Raw genomic sequence first — 14,826 nt, 5'->3', positions numbered from 1 at the left:
TCAGATTTTACCACTTGACTTTAGGCTTACTGCATCAATAACTGAGAGAGAAGTTAAAAAAAATAAAATAAGCAAAGCTACCTAAGTTTATATATAGAAAGGATCGATTAAAAAGCGAGAGAGTTAGGATTCAGGGGGCCCCACACTTGCGTTTGCCTAGGGCTCCCAAGTCCACCCCTGCTCTTAAACAAATTTTATAGTTATTGGGACTCGTAGTTGGACAGCCAGTTAACATGCTATGTTCCACTTAGTTCCAATATGACTGCCTATGACTGACTATGAAGCCTCTTCAGTTTGAAAGTCATAACTGTACTACCACCATGCTTCAAAATAGCAATGGTTTATTTGAACGCTGAAGTTTCTCCTGGCTATTTTTATCTTGATCGCTAGGTAAAATGTAAATGTGAGAACCTCACTCTTAAGTGCACGTATCTTTATTGACAATGGCTGCAGGATTAAGTAGCTATGCAATTAAAGGGAAACTCCACCGTGAAACAGGATTTAGTCCGTTTAGTGGAGCATGGGACTGTCATACAGATGGCTTAGTACAGCTGAGCAGAGTTTATTCCCATCAGAACCCCCGTTTCACAGCCTTTAAATTTTAGGAATGGATGATGAAATTATAATGCAATCCGCCACATTCTGATTAGGAGAGGGGAAGAGGGGGGAGTCGAGTCGACTATAGGTGTGAGCCCCTGTTCAGTCTCAAGGAGGCATCAAGTGAAGCAAACAGGCTGAGCTGAGATGAGAGCTTTTGTTGTTGCTATTGTAAAGCCACTGTCAAGCTTGGTTCGCACCTACCTGTAGGTCTTCCTTATTCAGGCAGGTACAATAGATTAATTGAATATCTGTGGATGGAATTAGCCCATTTCCTTCACTGTTCTACTCTGGGGAGCAGTCATAATCTCATGTTATTAAGCCCTGAAGTGGAATTTCCCTTTAAATGCTTATGAGATCAGACTTTGAGAGTAAAATCAATTACTCATTCATATTTTATTGCCTTTGTTTTTTTTCTCTAAACAATTGAATATGAATAAACACATAATTTTGGAAATTTTTCACATAATTCACCATGGAATATACCTCATTCATTTTGTTGTTAATCTTGTACAGCCATTTTGGGTCATTCCCAAATAATTCTGGAGGGCGTAGCTGTACATAGCAATCAAACTCATGAAACTTTGTTTTTAAACCATGACAGGCATTCATTCATGACATCTATTCTTTCACTTGTTTGTGCTGCACTATATCAAATAAAGCGACCCAGTGTTGTTGGCAAATGACATTGCCAATCATTTTCATTCAGCATAAGGCGTACAGATGGTCCCCCCAGGTCCCCGCATGAAAAACTGCTGATTTGAGAGGAACGTCATGCTTAATTAATAGCAGCCGTAAACGGGAGTGCTTTCCATGCACAGACTGATATACGCCACCATTTGCCTCCCTTGCCAGCAGGGATATTCGCCCCTGCACTTCCAGAGCCACTAAGCATTATGGAAATTCAGGCACAACCTGCTCAAACACAGGATTAGTTTGTGATCTTTCAATGAGGACAGTCTCTCTTTTCATGTGACAGTACCTTAATCCCCTGCGACTGGAGTTGGGGCCGCTCAGACACCCCCATGGAAACGGGCTCTAATGACATTATGGGTGAGCCTGCGGAAAACACAGGAGATGAAGGGCAGGAGGAGGCAGAACCTGACACAGTTGCGCAGAGACGTATAGGAAAAAAAACGGCTCGCGGCTTTAATGCCGTTGTGACGGAGTTGAGCAAGGATGCAAGTTCAGAGAGGTAAACATATAGTGAGGATTAAGCGTCCAAGTAAGTTTTTTAGCTCATTAGGCCCAACCGTCCATAAATAGGTCTTACTTTGATGGCTCGGGGACAACCGAGACTTCTTCTTCAGTATGACCGTGTACATAGCACTTAGTATGTGCAGGGCAGACCTATCAGAAAAGCAATTTTCACAATGCAGTGTACCTCAGATGTTACGATATTCCTTCCCCTCTCATCCCCTCCTCCCGCTGAAGGGGAAACAGGCCCCGTGGTGCAGGCGGAGATATAAATAGGGCATGGTTTTATTTCACTCTCATAAACATGCAGATTGATTAGGGTCATTTTCTGCTAGCCTGCCTCCATCCACCCAAGCCTTTCCCTCCATTAGTGATGAAAACCTAGATTCATTGCCACGTCTGTCACTTCCAGACCATAATTCACTGGCCCACTGGCTGGCTGCTTTTATGTAGATGAGCGCTGGGAATAAGGCATATTAAAGGCACGTGTCTCTATGTTCACAGGAGCGCATACAGGTCGCCAACGGGGCACTGTCAATCAGCCGGCTGACCCTGTCCGACATAGGGATGTACCAGTGTGTGGCCGGGAATAAGCACGGCGAGGTCTACTCCAACGCAGAGCTCCGAGTTATAGGTAAGACATAGATGAGGTGGTGTGGTGTGTGTGTGTGTGTGTGTGTGTGTGTGTAGGCATGGCAACGTGCGCGCAAGAGTGCATTTGTCCATATTTGTTTTTTCGAGTTGGCACCCGCGCTCTTCCTCGGCTCGATACCAGCCGATGACCTCCGGCCCTCTCTCTTATTGGCCACTAATTGAAAAGCATTAATTATAAGATGAATGCGTCCGGGTGACAGTGATGTATGCCAGAGCGGCTCTGCTCACCAGCCTCGCCCATCTGCCCTGTCAAGCCTGTCACTCTGCACTCGGGGCTGGCAGCAGCTCTCATTCACTATTCATCCCCCCAACATGTCCTCACCCTTATCATGTCGGAATCGGGCTCGACACCACCAACTGTACCGGTCAAATTCAAGGTGGAGATTAAAAAAAAATAAATAAAAAAGTGTCACGGACAGTGCTGGACAACTATTTGCAAAGGGCACACATTTTTTAAGTGGTTTATAGCGAGGGAAAAGGATTATGTTGACATGACCGTGTGGCAGAAAGCTGAAGAACATGATATTTCCTGCTGTTTATAGCCAAGAAAAGACTTTCCTTTTAAATTACAGGATGGCAGCGTAATTTTCTGTCAATTAAACTCTGAATCACATCTGCCCTAACTGAGGGTAATAATCAAGTATGGACACCTAGCTCCGGAATTAGACCTGTATGTGTTAATTTTCAACGCTATTATTCGATTATGTGTGCTGCATGTTAATTAGTCTGAAAATTAACAATGTAATCTAGTGTTTTCGAGTCATTCGTAGCAATAACGCAATGTATTTATTAATATGAGGACTTGTCAATACGGTGAAGAAATAGCAGTTGAAGAGAGGATTTTGAGGGGGAAAAAGATGTGAGGGGTGAGTGATGTGCGGGTTTTACAAACACCGGCTTTAATATGCTGCTCTTGTCTCAGCTGTTGCCCCAGATTTCTCCCTCAACCAACTGAGGAGCCAGACGCTGGTGAAGGTAGGAGGAGACGTGCTCATCGAGTGCAAGCCCAAGATGTCTCCTTGGGGTGTGATCTCCTGGCGGAAGGGCAGCGAACCGCTCCGAGAGAGTAACAGGTAACGCTGCGTTTCGAGCATCTTTCTTCTCTTTCAGCCCGGCGCTAATGCAGTATTGATACACACCACTCCTTCCATGTCGAGCCCTCCAGATGTAAGCCTTGACATCGTGACCATCTATTCCTCGCAGTTAGAGAATTCGCCCCTTGACTGCGAACGAGTACCTTTGCCTCGGCCTCAGGAATATATGCAAAAACAGCAGCTGGAGTAACGCCTGGCTGTTATGTGCAGGAAAGGCTGGCTGTACGTGCAGGAAAGGTTCAGATGAGGGTGCCATGTTTTATTTCTGTACATCTGTGGAGTGTTTTTTTTTAATTTAAATGCCGACCCGCTGATGTACTGAGGACACTTGCAAAACAGCTAAAAGGAAAAGCAGCATGAAGCCTAGCTGAGTAATGGGTAATGGCGCTGGCCCTGTGTTCCATCAGCTCTTTAGTGGTGACCTAAGAGACTGGCTGTTGGGAGAATTCAAAGTGCTACTCAAGTACTTTTCACCTCAGCGGGGACGATCGGGGCCGCGGACCTCCGACTATTCAACTGCCGCCGCGTGTCCAAGTTTTCCCGGGGACAGAGGGCGATCTCAGCCCCCCCCCCCCCCGCCCCGCGTGACGACTCGACCCCTGGAGACGCGGCGTGCCTCGCCTGTGCGCGCGCCGTCCGTATGAAGCGTGAAGCCTGGTCCCCCCCGATGGCCTCGACGCAAGACAGGGGTCACCCATTGGGTGTCACCACTCTAGCATGACTCCGCTCTGACAGCAGGACTGTGTGCACAGTGTCTTGCCGGGCTTTGCATATATACAAAGCGGTGTTGTTGCTTGTCAAACAAAGTGGCGGGGAATTTGCATAGTGGTTTCGCTGCCGGTGCCCTTCACTTGCCCTGTGCCACTTCCATCACCGGCTCCCGCCCCGCAGTACCTGGATCGTTCTGATTCCGTTGTTTTGGATTCATAGTTTTGATTGATTTTGCATTTTTCTTTGGCGTGACACTAGTTGACGTCGTCGTGAAGTGATAAATGAAGTTGCGGTGTCTGTGCCAGTATTGAATGAATGCTGAAATGCTATCACTGCGTTGTCTTTCAATATTCTCCCTGATTCCTAACTCTTAAATCCGATATTGACCAGTTGCTGTGACAAACAATGAATTATTCAAGAGTAAACTCATTCAAGTATAATTAGTGATTTAAATTATTTTATGATATATTCTAATTACTAATTCAAACCTTGAAATTAATTTTGTTGTTGACTGCAGTCCTTTATACTATGAGGTTAAATCTTCCTTCTGTGATTATGGGGACTACATGGCTGAGAACGGGTAAAAGCAGATTATCATACCTGGACCAGTTCCCTTGGTGTCATAAACACAATCTATCATGATAATGGACCGTTTTGTAGATGTATTACTTTTATACAGTATCTGTATTCTGCAGGAGTCGAGGGTCTCTTTGAAGTAGACTGTAATTCCTATACTTAATAGATGATATTTGGCTCCAACCACCTGTCCTGCCGCTCAAACAGGTAGGTAATTAAAAAGAAAAATGCACAGATTTGTATTTAAGACGCTTCTGTCCCAGCTGTATTGCATTAGAGGAAATCTTCGCCATAATGCCGGATTGTATTTCCAGCAAGGAGGTGGATCATTGTCAAGCAACTTTTGACAGAACCTGGAAACACATGGCGGAGCCTTTTTTTAGCCTCCCTCTCTTTCCCAATATCTCCCTTTCCTCTCATCCATCTCATGCACACACACACACACACACACGCCTGTGCAGTATGCCATGCAATGAAAATGATTAGCATCTGTTGCGGTAATCGTTAGAACAATTGTCTTTAAAATGGCTGCCCTCATAATGGCTGTCCTGCCTGTCGGTTAATATTCAGTCTTGCCGCTGCTTGTTTGGGAAATCATAATATATACTGATGTGAAACCAGGCCACCGATGCAAATGAGCCAACTGCAAATGAGGGAACAAACAGGATCCCAATCCCACTCACTTAGAATGGCACACTCACTACCCTTCATCGTGTAACAACCAATAATCATACTGGTGTTTTGATATACAGTGAATGTTATGTTCATATTTGGCTCCGACCACCTAAGTGTGTGTGTATGTGTGTAGAGTATGTGCGTGTATGTCTGAGCAAGCCTGTCGGTTGTGCACCTGTACAGAAAGGTGCAAAATTTAAAAAAAAAAAAGTGTAGCTGTGAACCCCTTTTGTTGAAGATTAATTGCCTTAATTGCGTTAGCGCTCCACTGTGGCTTCAGCGGGAGGGGAACTAGTGTCACCAGCTGGGTAATCCATCTTCATAGCAGCAGCCCCCCCCCCTTTTTTTTTTTTTTTTTTTTTTCACCTCCTGCAGGAGACCAGTGGAGGGAGGGGATGTCTTATCTACCCCAGACAACCCTGCAGGGACGAGGTTTAGATGACATCAGCTGGAACAAAGCAGCTGAGAGCGCAGAGCAGAGCAGGTCTTGCTGATGAGTGTGTAAGTGGGCCGTGTCAGCTGTGGAGAGCGGCCCTAAAAAACATGCCATTTCAATATGTCACTACCGGGAAGAAATCAAGTTTGTTAGGCCCCTCACAGCCAGACACACCCCCGTCAGCCGCCCCCCCTCGCGAGCGGCCGCGGGATGTGCTGACGCCCCCGTTTCGCTCCCTCCTGGATTAAACACCCATCTTTTAAAGACCTTGAGTATTTATCTCTATCAGCTGTGACACTCATGCAAATATTTGGGCTGGATCTTTAAAATCCTTTGAAGAAGGTGTTTACCCTTGGAGGGAGGCTTTAAAGTGCTTTGGGTGTGGCTACGGCAAATCTCCCCGCTAGTTTGTTTTCATGAGGCTCTGATGCAGCGGTGTGTTGTCTGAACTGCGCAGAGGTCACATCTCACTCTGATATACAGGGAATGATGCATGATGCAGTGGCTATTATGTTTGTAATGCAAGTTATTAGCTTGGTGGTATGATGGTACACATCATGATGGGTGTCAAGACAGAAGTTGCTGCTATTCCACTTAGTTTTAACATGGGGGTTATTTAGCACCAAGATCGGATGCAGCTGGACGAGTTTGTAGTGTTCAGATTTTTACTTCCCATTACTTTGAATGAGGCCATGAAAATAGACTGAAAACTGACATTTAATACGTTGATGAACAGATTCAACAACAGATCCTGCTGCTTTGATTTTCAGTTGACTGTTGGTCCAACGTTTTAGAACAGAATTTCGCCAAATAGCATTTTCACAAATAGAAGAGAATAGAGCGGAGGGATACCATTTAGGAGAGATAGTTCCTGTTTGGGAGACCGGATCTACTTTTATTTTGAAATACCAATGACTTATTTATTGTCTTAAAAGCGGGATCTGTTGTTGAATCTGTTCAGAAACTTGTTAAATGTCAGTTTTCAGGTTATTTTCGTGACTCGTCCAGCTGCATCCGATCTTGGTGATGAGTTTATATTCTGGTTTTCATGGAGGTCCAGTGCTGAATAATCCCCATGTTAAGACGAAGTGGAATATTGCTTTAACATGTGCTGGGTCCACTCTCTCCTAATCATAGCAACATTTCACTTCAGTATTTTCACTTTTTAGTATGCCTTGGAGTTGGACAGTCAGAAGTTCAGCATGTCCCAGGTATCCATGGTGATTCCTTTTTGTAAGCGCATTGCAAAAGGTCATACTGTAAATCTAAACCAGGTTTGAGCTATGGCAATGTGATGCAGATATTTTATGGTATCATTTTTTCCCTTTGATTGTATTGTACTGTGTGATGTTTTTCTCTGAGTTCAGTATCATTCTTCTCAAAAAGTTCTTTTGACTATTTTGTGATTACTATTTCCTACAGTGGGGGGAAAAAATCTGAACTCTGTTGGCAGCTGTGGATTCCAAGGGAAGCTAATATTATCTTTTATGTGTATTAAAAAATGAAAATGTTCTGCAGAAGGGAGATATCACTTACAGTGCAAAATACACTTTCCAGACTGCTGCCCAGTCAAAATGTCAGTATGTGCCCAACAGAGATAACATAAAATACATCAGAATCTATTTTATTTTGTATTTTTCTTGTACAAATCACAAATACTCCTTCAACCAAACGAATCCAAATGAATAGCTAAATATGTTTTTGCTTCTAAAATACAAAATGGCTGTCCTCGGAGGCTCAGAAGTCTTGTCTTAGAAATGGGATCAGATTCAACAAGGATCGCCATCAGTACTCTCTGAGCTCTGGGCAGAGCCAACCGATGATCAGAGCATTTGTGACATTCAGAAATGAAGGGCTTGCAAAAACCAAATCTGCTCTGTCATAGAAAAATTGCAGAAGACAGCGTGCAGGATTCCGCCAATATTTCCCTTTATATTCCCCTCTATGTTTAAAAAAATTCCCCTAGAATCCACACATTTAACTGAATTAATCATGTAACAATTACACACCGAGCTGTCTCTGCTGCCTCTCTGTGGTTCATAGATGCTTCTTCTGAGGATCTCTGTGACCTAAATGGTTCTTTTTAGAAGTTAACCCTTTAAATTACAGTAAAATAGATCTAATAAGTAGTTATAGCATTAGAATGAGTAAAATACAAGTAATGGTGTTAGATCAGTGGCACTACCACACACTTGGTGAAGGATAATCAAGTCGACAGTCATTACAGAAAGTGACGACATCTGTGCAGAGACAATCAATGTTTTTTCATTAGGTTTTCATTTTCTTATTATGTAGAATACATACAATAATACATTCTATAATTTAGAAAATACATACTCAAATAACAGAAAACAACAGAAACCAGTCATTCTAGTCATTCTAATGCTATACCTACTTATTAGATCTATTTTACTTGGATATTACTTAGTTATTTCCAGTCATTACTATGTAATTAATGGCATGTAATTTAAAGGATTACAGCTTTTTTTTTTTTTTTTTTTTTACTGCTGTTTGAACAACCACAAGTGTTTCCATGTAGAGCAAGTCATTCAAAATTAAATTTGGCTCAATCTAGAACCAAGTGGTTCTGTGACACCTCTATATAAAACCCCAAATAGTGATGATGTTTCTTTAAGGTAAAATAATAATTTGTTCTACCGGCATCTCCTATGGTTCTTCAGTGTTTTTTGATGGTTCTTAACTTTAATGCACCCAAAGACGTAACATTGCAATGTGTCAAAGGTTAACTTCTCACAAGCTAGTTTCCAACCCTTGAACTTGGCAAGTCTTTTAGCATTTAAAAAGATGTTAAATGTTCAACATAGCCTCCCATAAATGGTTTCTATATAGCACCATAAGTGTTTCCCCCATGACTGCAACCCAAAAAATACTATTTGGAACTGTGAAGCGCCTACTGAAATAGTGTTAGCTGCACGTGTGTCTGCTGCACTAGTTACGCTGCACTTGGGCGTGAAACCGTTTGAGTGACATCTTTGAACAAGGTGAGGACAGGAGGCTTGTTTCCAAGGTAACATCTGTTCAAAGTTTTATCAGTTCCTTTTTTACCCCAGATTAGCGCTTTCAAACAAAGTACAGATTCTGTGCAGTCCCACGGTGCATAGAAAGACACAGAGAGGAAGGATGCTGCTGGAAGAAGGGGAAGCGAGACACCGCGTCAGAAGTCTCCCCCTTTAACGCCAGTGTTAAAAGTCGCATATTCTTGTCATAACTTCTTGTCTGTAAATTCAAAATCTTTGCCTTGTCTTCCATAACATATGCTGATTTCACCATAGCGGTGAAATCCACATATCTTCAACCACTACAATGCCTTTCTTTCCTTCTTCTTGCTTCTGGGTTGGAGCTAAACTCAATTTCTGTGTGGCAATGATATAAGGTAACCCAAGGCAAGAAGCTCCCCTCCCTCCCTCCCTCCATAATTCAATTAATGACCACTAGATTGAGCCAAATTTAATTTTGAATGATTTCTTAGATGGTAACAGTCCTGTTAATCTTTGAATAGCATACAACTCATTTACATTCATCTAATTTTGTTGACATTAAGAAATAAGAATCTGTGTGAGCATATATCAAGTGTTCTTTACAGTTGATAGGGTAATCAAAAAGAGACTAATCCATTTGTTTGACCAAAAAATAACAGTAATAATATAGTTTGTTTTTGAGTAATTTCTGAAAGTGTGAGAGTAGACCTTTTGGGAACTCTCTAGTTTTTAATGTGAAGAGGATTGTAGGAGGTGAAAATTCACAGCTAAGGTGTGAAAAGTCATAGTTTACATTGCATTTTCATAATGATACAATGTTTACTTCCTTTTGTTAAGTAGACAATGCTCAATAAAGAACAGACGTGTAGACTTGTAGAATTCTTGAAGCCTGACAGCCCACAGGTATCGAGAAGTGATACGTCTTTATTGTTTTAGTCATAGGTAATTAGTTACCATCTTTAAGTATCATCACTAAAAACATGCACATACTGTATCCACCGATCAATCCACAAAACTCCTGCCCACATTTCTTTTCTACGAGCCACTTGTCACTGAATTGAGCTCAGATTTACACTTCAAGGCGTCTTTAAGCATCCTTTTTACTTTTGCCAAACTATTGACACACTCTCCGAGCACGTCTGCCGCATGAATCAGTGAGCATAAAAAATTACCACCGCAGTCTAAGATGTTCTCTGAATCATTTCTTGCCTTGAGCAGTTTTGAATGATCCGCTAGGTGTGTTTTTAGCTTTAAGTGGTGTCTGTTAACGTCTAAGCAGCAGGTCCGGGCTCACCGTGACAAGCTTTTGAGTGGATCAGCCGGTAAAAGTGAGAAGGCACAGAGGGGGAATCTGTGTGTGGCCTGGTTGTTTATTAGTCTATTAGTCTGAAGAGAGAGCAACATTTGCTGTGGCTAGATTGGCCAGATTCCCTGGTTATGACCCATCGGTACAGTGTCCCTCCTGCATATTATATATCCCTCCCGCATTGGCAGAGCAAATAAGCATGGCCGTCACGTAAATGAAGAGATGTCTCGCAGAGTGATCTCCATTTATAGGCCCATCTGCTCCGCCAGACGCACTCCAGAAAGAATCAGTGTCAGGAGAAAGCCAAAACCGCGGAAGAGGCAGAGCAGCTAACTTTGTATTAATTTACTTACCGCGAATCTTGCTATCTTTCCATGATGCCTTTGTGTCACACCGTTCTGTTTCATGGAGATTTTAATAAGAGTCTCGTCAAATGTCTCTGGGCTTAATTTTATGAAGTCCGGGAATTAATCAGCGCTGTATGGAAACAGGTGTATTAATAAAAGAGGTGATTAAATGATCTGTGTGAATGGACGGCCCAGTACAGCCATTTCGGTTCCCTCGTTCTCAGGCTGCACGCTGTTATGCTTATTAAAAAACATTGTTTATCATGTTTAAATGTCACTTCACATTTTTTCTCATCAAATCTCTAATTTCCTCATTTGCCTATAATTGAACATCTGCTTGTGAAGTGGAGTTCTGACTCTGCGTGGAGGTCGGCGGCGGCGTGCGGTGCCAGGCCTGAATACTGAGAGCTTATGTGCCCATAAGGACTTTTTTCATTACCTTGCCTTGAGGAGAGGTTTACTACCTGACAAGGCTGCTGTGGCCAGCTGACTGGTACTTTTCATTTTGTCTTAGCCTATACCTCTCCACCCTGGCAGTAGCTAAAAAGCCACATGAAGGAGAACGGTCCCCTCGCCTGAGAATGGGAGCGAGCCGTGGATTAGTGCTTTGCTGAGGGATCCTGGCAGCACCAGACAACACCCCACACTCTGTTCAGAGGTGCCTGCTAGCACACACACATCCGCATGGCAGATTAGAGTTTTATTTATCCAAACATTTCTCTGAGCCAGAGCTGCTCTGGAGGCAAAAATAATCGTATTGGTTGAGTTAAGCCTCAATGGGCGGAGCCAAATAACTGCAGTTTTCACACTTGAAGCTAGCTCCCTGGCAGACTTGAATGGTAAAGACAGAACTCTTATCAAAATATGAATATATGTAAGCATAAATGGCAAAGACTTATTTTTACATTCAGTCATGATGATGTCATCTTTGAAGGTCGGCAGGCTAGCTTACCTAGATAGCTACAGCTATACAGAGTACTTTCAACCTGGAACGTCAGCTAGGCTAACTAGCTAGCTTAGAGCAGTGGTTCTCAAAGTGGGGTCCGGGGACCCCCAGGGGTCCTTGAGGGGGTTCCAGGGGGTCCCCAGCAAAAAGGGGAATAATTTATTTTCACTATAATTCCATCCATAAGTAACACAGTGACAGAATGTATGACTGTTTTGGTCATGGGTTTCATACCCTTTCTGTAATAGAACATCTAAAACTAAAAATCTTATCAGATGGGGGACCCTGGGACAAAATCTTATCAAATGGGGGTCCGTGGTCTAATTTGTGTCAGTTTAGGGGTCTTTGACATGAAAAAGTTTGAGAACCACTGGCTTAGAGAACTTAGTATGACTATATTGTATCTGAGTAAGTAGCAGAACACTGGGCTTAATAATATTAGCTTCCTCCTCTCTTACCTCTTGACGTTTTCACTGGGCTTCAGTCTGACGTTGCATAGCCAGAAAAACTGTGGTTCTTTGGCTCCGCCCACTAAGGTTTAATTCAAACAGTGAGATTTTTTCTGCCTTCAGTGCAGCTCCTCATCCAAGAAATGTTTGTGTAAGTAAATCTCCAGTCTACGTACACATGCAGAGGATGTAAGAGAGAGAGATAGAGACAGGGAAAGAGAGACAGAGAGTAGCCTTGATGATAATTATTCCTAAATGGAAACTTGTCTTTTAGAACTGCTTACATGCCTGAAATCCTTGAATGAAATCATTTTGACTACTGGCCACAATCTATGTTGAACAATACATCATTAGCAGGCAAAGTATTGGAGTATTGGCATTTGCTGTTCAGTCATGATTATGGGAATTCATTGATTCTGATGTATCAAATAAAATTGACCTTCCAGACATTATGATCATGCCTCTAACGCAAGTAACTCTGAACCATTAAGAGTTTGAAGTTTTTAAGAATCATGCAGTAGCATGAATTTCCAATAACTGCAATTTCTTTTTTTTTTGGGAAATGTTTCTGTGAAGAACATAGGGTTGACAGACTAAACCTAAATAAATCTCAGACCAGAGCAAAAGTGAATTCCAAGATGTTTGCTGAGATTAGGTCAGAACCCTCTTTACCCGTCTGCATCCCATGTACTGCTCGCCGGGATTATTTTTATCTGGAAGACTGTGGCTGATATCATTTTTCAAAGTGAGAATCCGCCAGCGCAGCATGAGTAATCCATCTTGGTTCCTCTGACAATTTCCTCTGGAACATGTGTGTGCTCTTTATTCCTGAAGGGATACCTCAGCACACAAGGAAGAGATGAATATCTCTGGAAGGGAATAAACCAGGAGAGCAATTTGTGATTAAAGGAATTCCTCTAGAAGTACATACACGAGCCCCTCTGCGGCCCGGGCCGATAAACTCCCTCTCCTCGCAATGCAATTACCAACACAATCACATCATGTTCCACAGGCGGGAATTAAGACATTCTCAATCAGCCTGCTTCATTAAGACAGCTTCCTGTAAAAAATGCACACTCCACACAACATTTATTTCAAGGAGGTTAATTTGTACAGAAGTCCTTAGACAGTAGAATGTGTGTTTGTGGGTGTCTGTGTCTGTGTGTGTGTGTGTTTTTCTACATTGTGTTGTGTCGTTATATGCCCTGATAACAAGCTAACAGTCTTTTCATGCCTGCAGACATTAGGTGAGACTGAGCAGTTTTTCTCCGTTATTGTTTTAGTGAGCCTAGATACTCAAATGGGACTTATATTTAATTTTATTTATCTCAATATTATGAATATGACGGCTTTCCTGTTATTTAGAAAATAAATCTAGTGGCCAATTGCACAACTGGAGCATCCAATATTCAAATGGCATAACCTACCGCTGCTAGTATTATTACTGTTATATAACAAGAAGTGTTCAGTGCATATGCTGTATTTATCAGAAAAGAAATTACAAGAAAAGAAAGAAAAAAACAAAATTCATCCTACCTATTAAGGCTATGGGGAAACACTTTTCATTTCTCTGCTTACATTATGGTAATACATACTGGAGTGGTAGCAGTAGTGTGCATTCATTTCATAGAGTAAGAGATTAATACTTGGCGTTGCAGCCTAGCACCCCTGTCCCCTGGCCATGTTTTTATAAAGCACAGTATTGCCATAGAAGCTTTAATGTTACCCAGTGCCCTGGAGACAAGTGTCAACACACAGTGAAGCAAAAGGAAATGTCATTTCAAGTATTGCCTGCAACTCACTCCACTGTTAATGTAACCGAATAGAAAAAAAAAGGCATGTCACGCTTTCCAGTTGCAGAGCATGCTTCTGCAGAGACTGGGAGAATGAGTGCTTATTTAGTGTCAATCATTCTTTATCATTTGCTCAGTCTTAAAGCAAGAGCTCCCTGCACCAGTGGCCACAAAGGCACTTGTTATATTGTTGAGCTTTGATTGACGCCTCCAAAAGATCCCTGTCAATCGGGCATTTTAGAGACGAAAATGCCCGGTGGTAATTGTTGGAAAGGTACAGTGCTTTCTTACTGCATAAAGATTGGTTGGGAGTTTTAATATAGAGGGGTTAATTTGTGCTCTTTTTCTGTTACCAGGTAATATTCATTTACCTGGATCAGGCTGAGCCTCGAGTCACTGGCACATTTAAAGCATAACTCCTGTCCCTTTTCAACCTGTACCCTTTTTTCCCCATCTTATTCCATCATACCGATCGATTCGGACCAAAACCTGCTCAATTGCTTTACTGTGGAGCTACTTACATCTTGCTTGCCAGAGCGTGCGGCTCTCCAGTACAGTCCTATAAGGCCGATGGACACTCCCAAAATCAACCCCAAAGCATGTCTTTTTCAATACATTGATTGCTCACTCTGTAGTGAGACATGTAAGCATGTGAGATGTAAGCAAAAATTATCTAAAGTCAAGCCTGTCTCATACAGTTTTTAATACTACCTCAGCCATTGCTTTAACACGTTCTTATTTACTCTTTGGTGGCTAGCTTCTTGTCTACAAAGTAGTGCAAAATAAATAGTGAAAGTTGGTTGGATAAATTGAAAATTAAATATATGCATGTTTCATTACATTCATTGAGTGTCATAACATGCTTTGTGTAGTTTTGGAGTAGCCAGTGACTCTACAGGACTATATTGGAGAGCTGCGCACACAGCTAAGCAAGACACAAGCAGCTCCATAACAAAGCAGTTATAGATTTGGTCAGAATCGGTTGGTATGATGGAAAATGATGGGGAAATTATGCTAAAGTCATTAATTTGCAGCAGAGTTACCTT

General features: G+C 42.3%; 1 protein-coding gene across 1 annotated transcript in view; it reads left to right on the top strand.

The window, feature by feature from the left end:
- Positions 1-14,826, top strand: part of LOC139643946 (contactin-4-like) — a 50,280-nt gene that overhangs the window by 15,365 nt on the left and 20,089 nt on the right. The window contains exons 6-7 of the mRNA XM_071519267.1: positions 2,299-2,428; positions 3,371-3,521. Coding sequence (XP_071375368.1) covers positions 2,299-2,428; positions 3,371-3,521 — 281 coding nt within the window. The remainder of the gene's footprint in view (positions 1-2,298; positions 2,429-3,370; positions 3,522-14,826) is intronic.

The sequence above is a fragment of the Centroberyx affinis genome, unplaced genomic scaffold, assembly GCF_046629955.1.
Source record: "Centroberyx affinis isolate AG114_WGS23_722 - 3 ecotype Tasmania unplaced genomic scaffold, CSIRO-AGI_Caff_v1 ptg000678l_1, whole genome shotgun sequence".
Taxonomy (NCBI): Eukaryota; Metazoa; Chordata; class Actinopteri; order Beryciformes; family Berycidae; genus Centroberyx; species Centroberyx affinis.
Note: the sequence above shows the minus strand (reverse complement) of the source record. Positions and strands in the feature narration are given on the sequence as shown.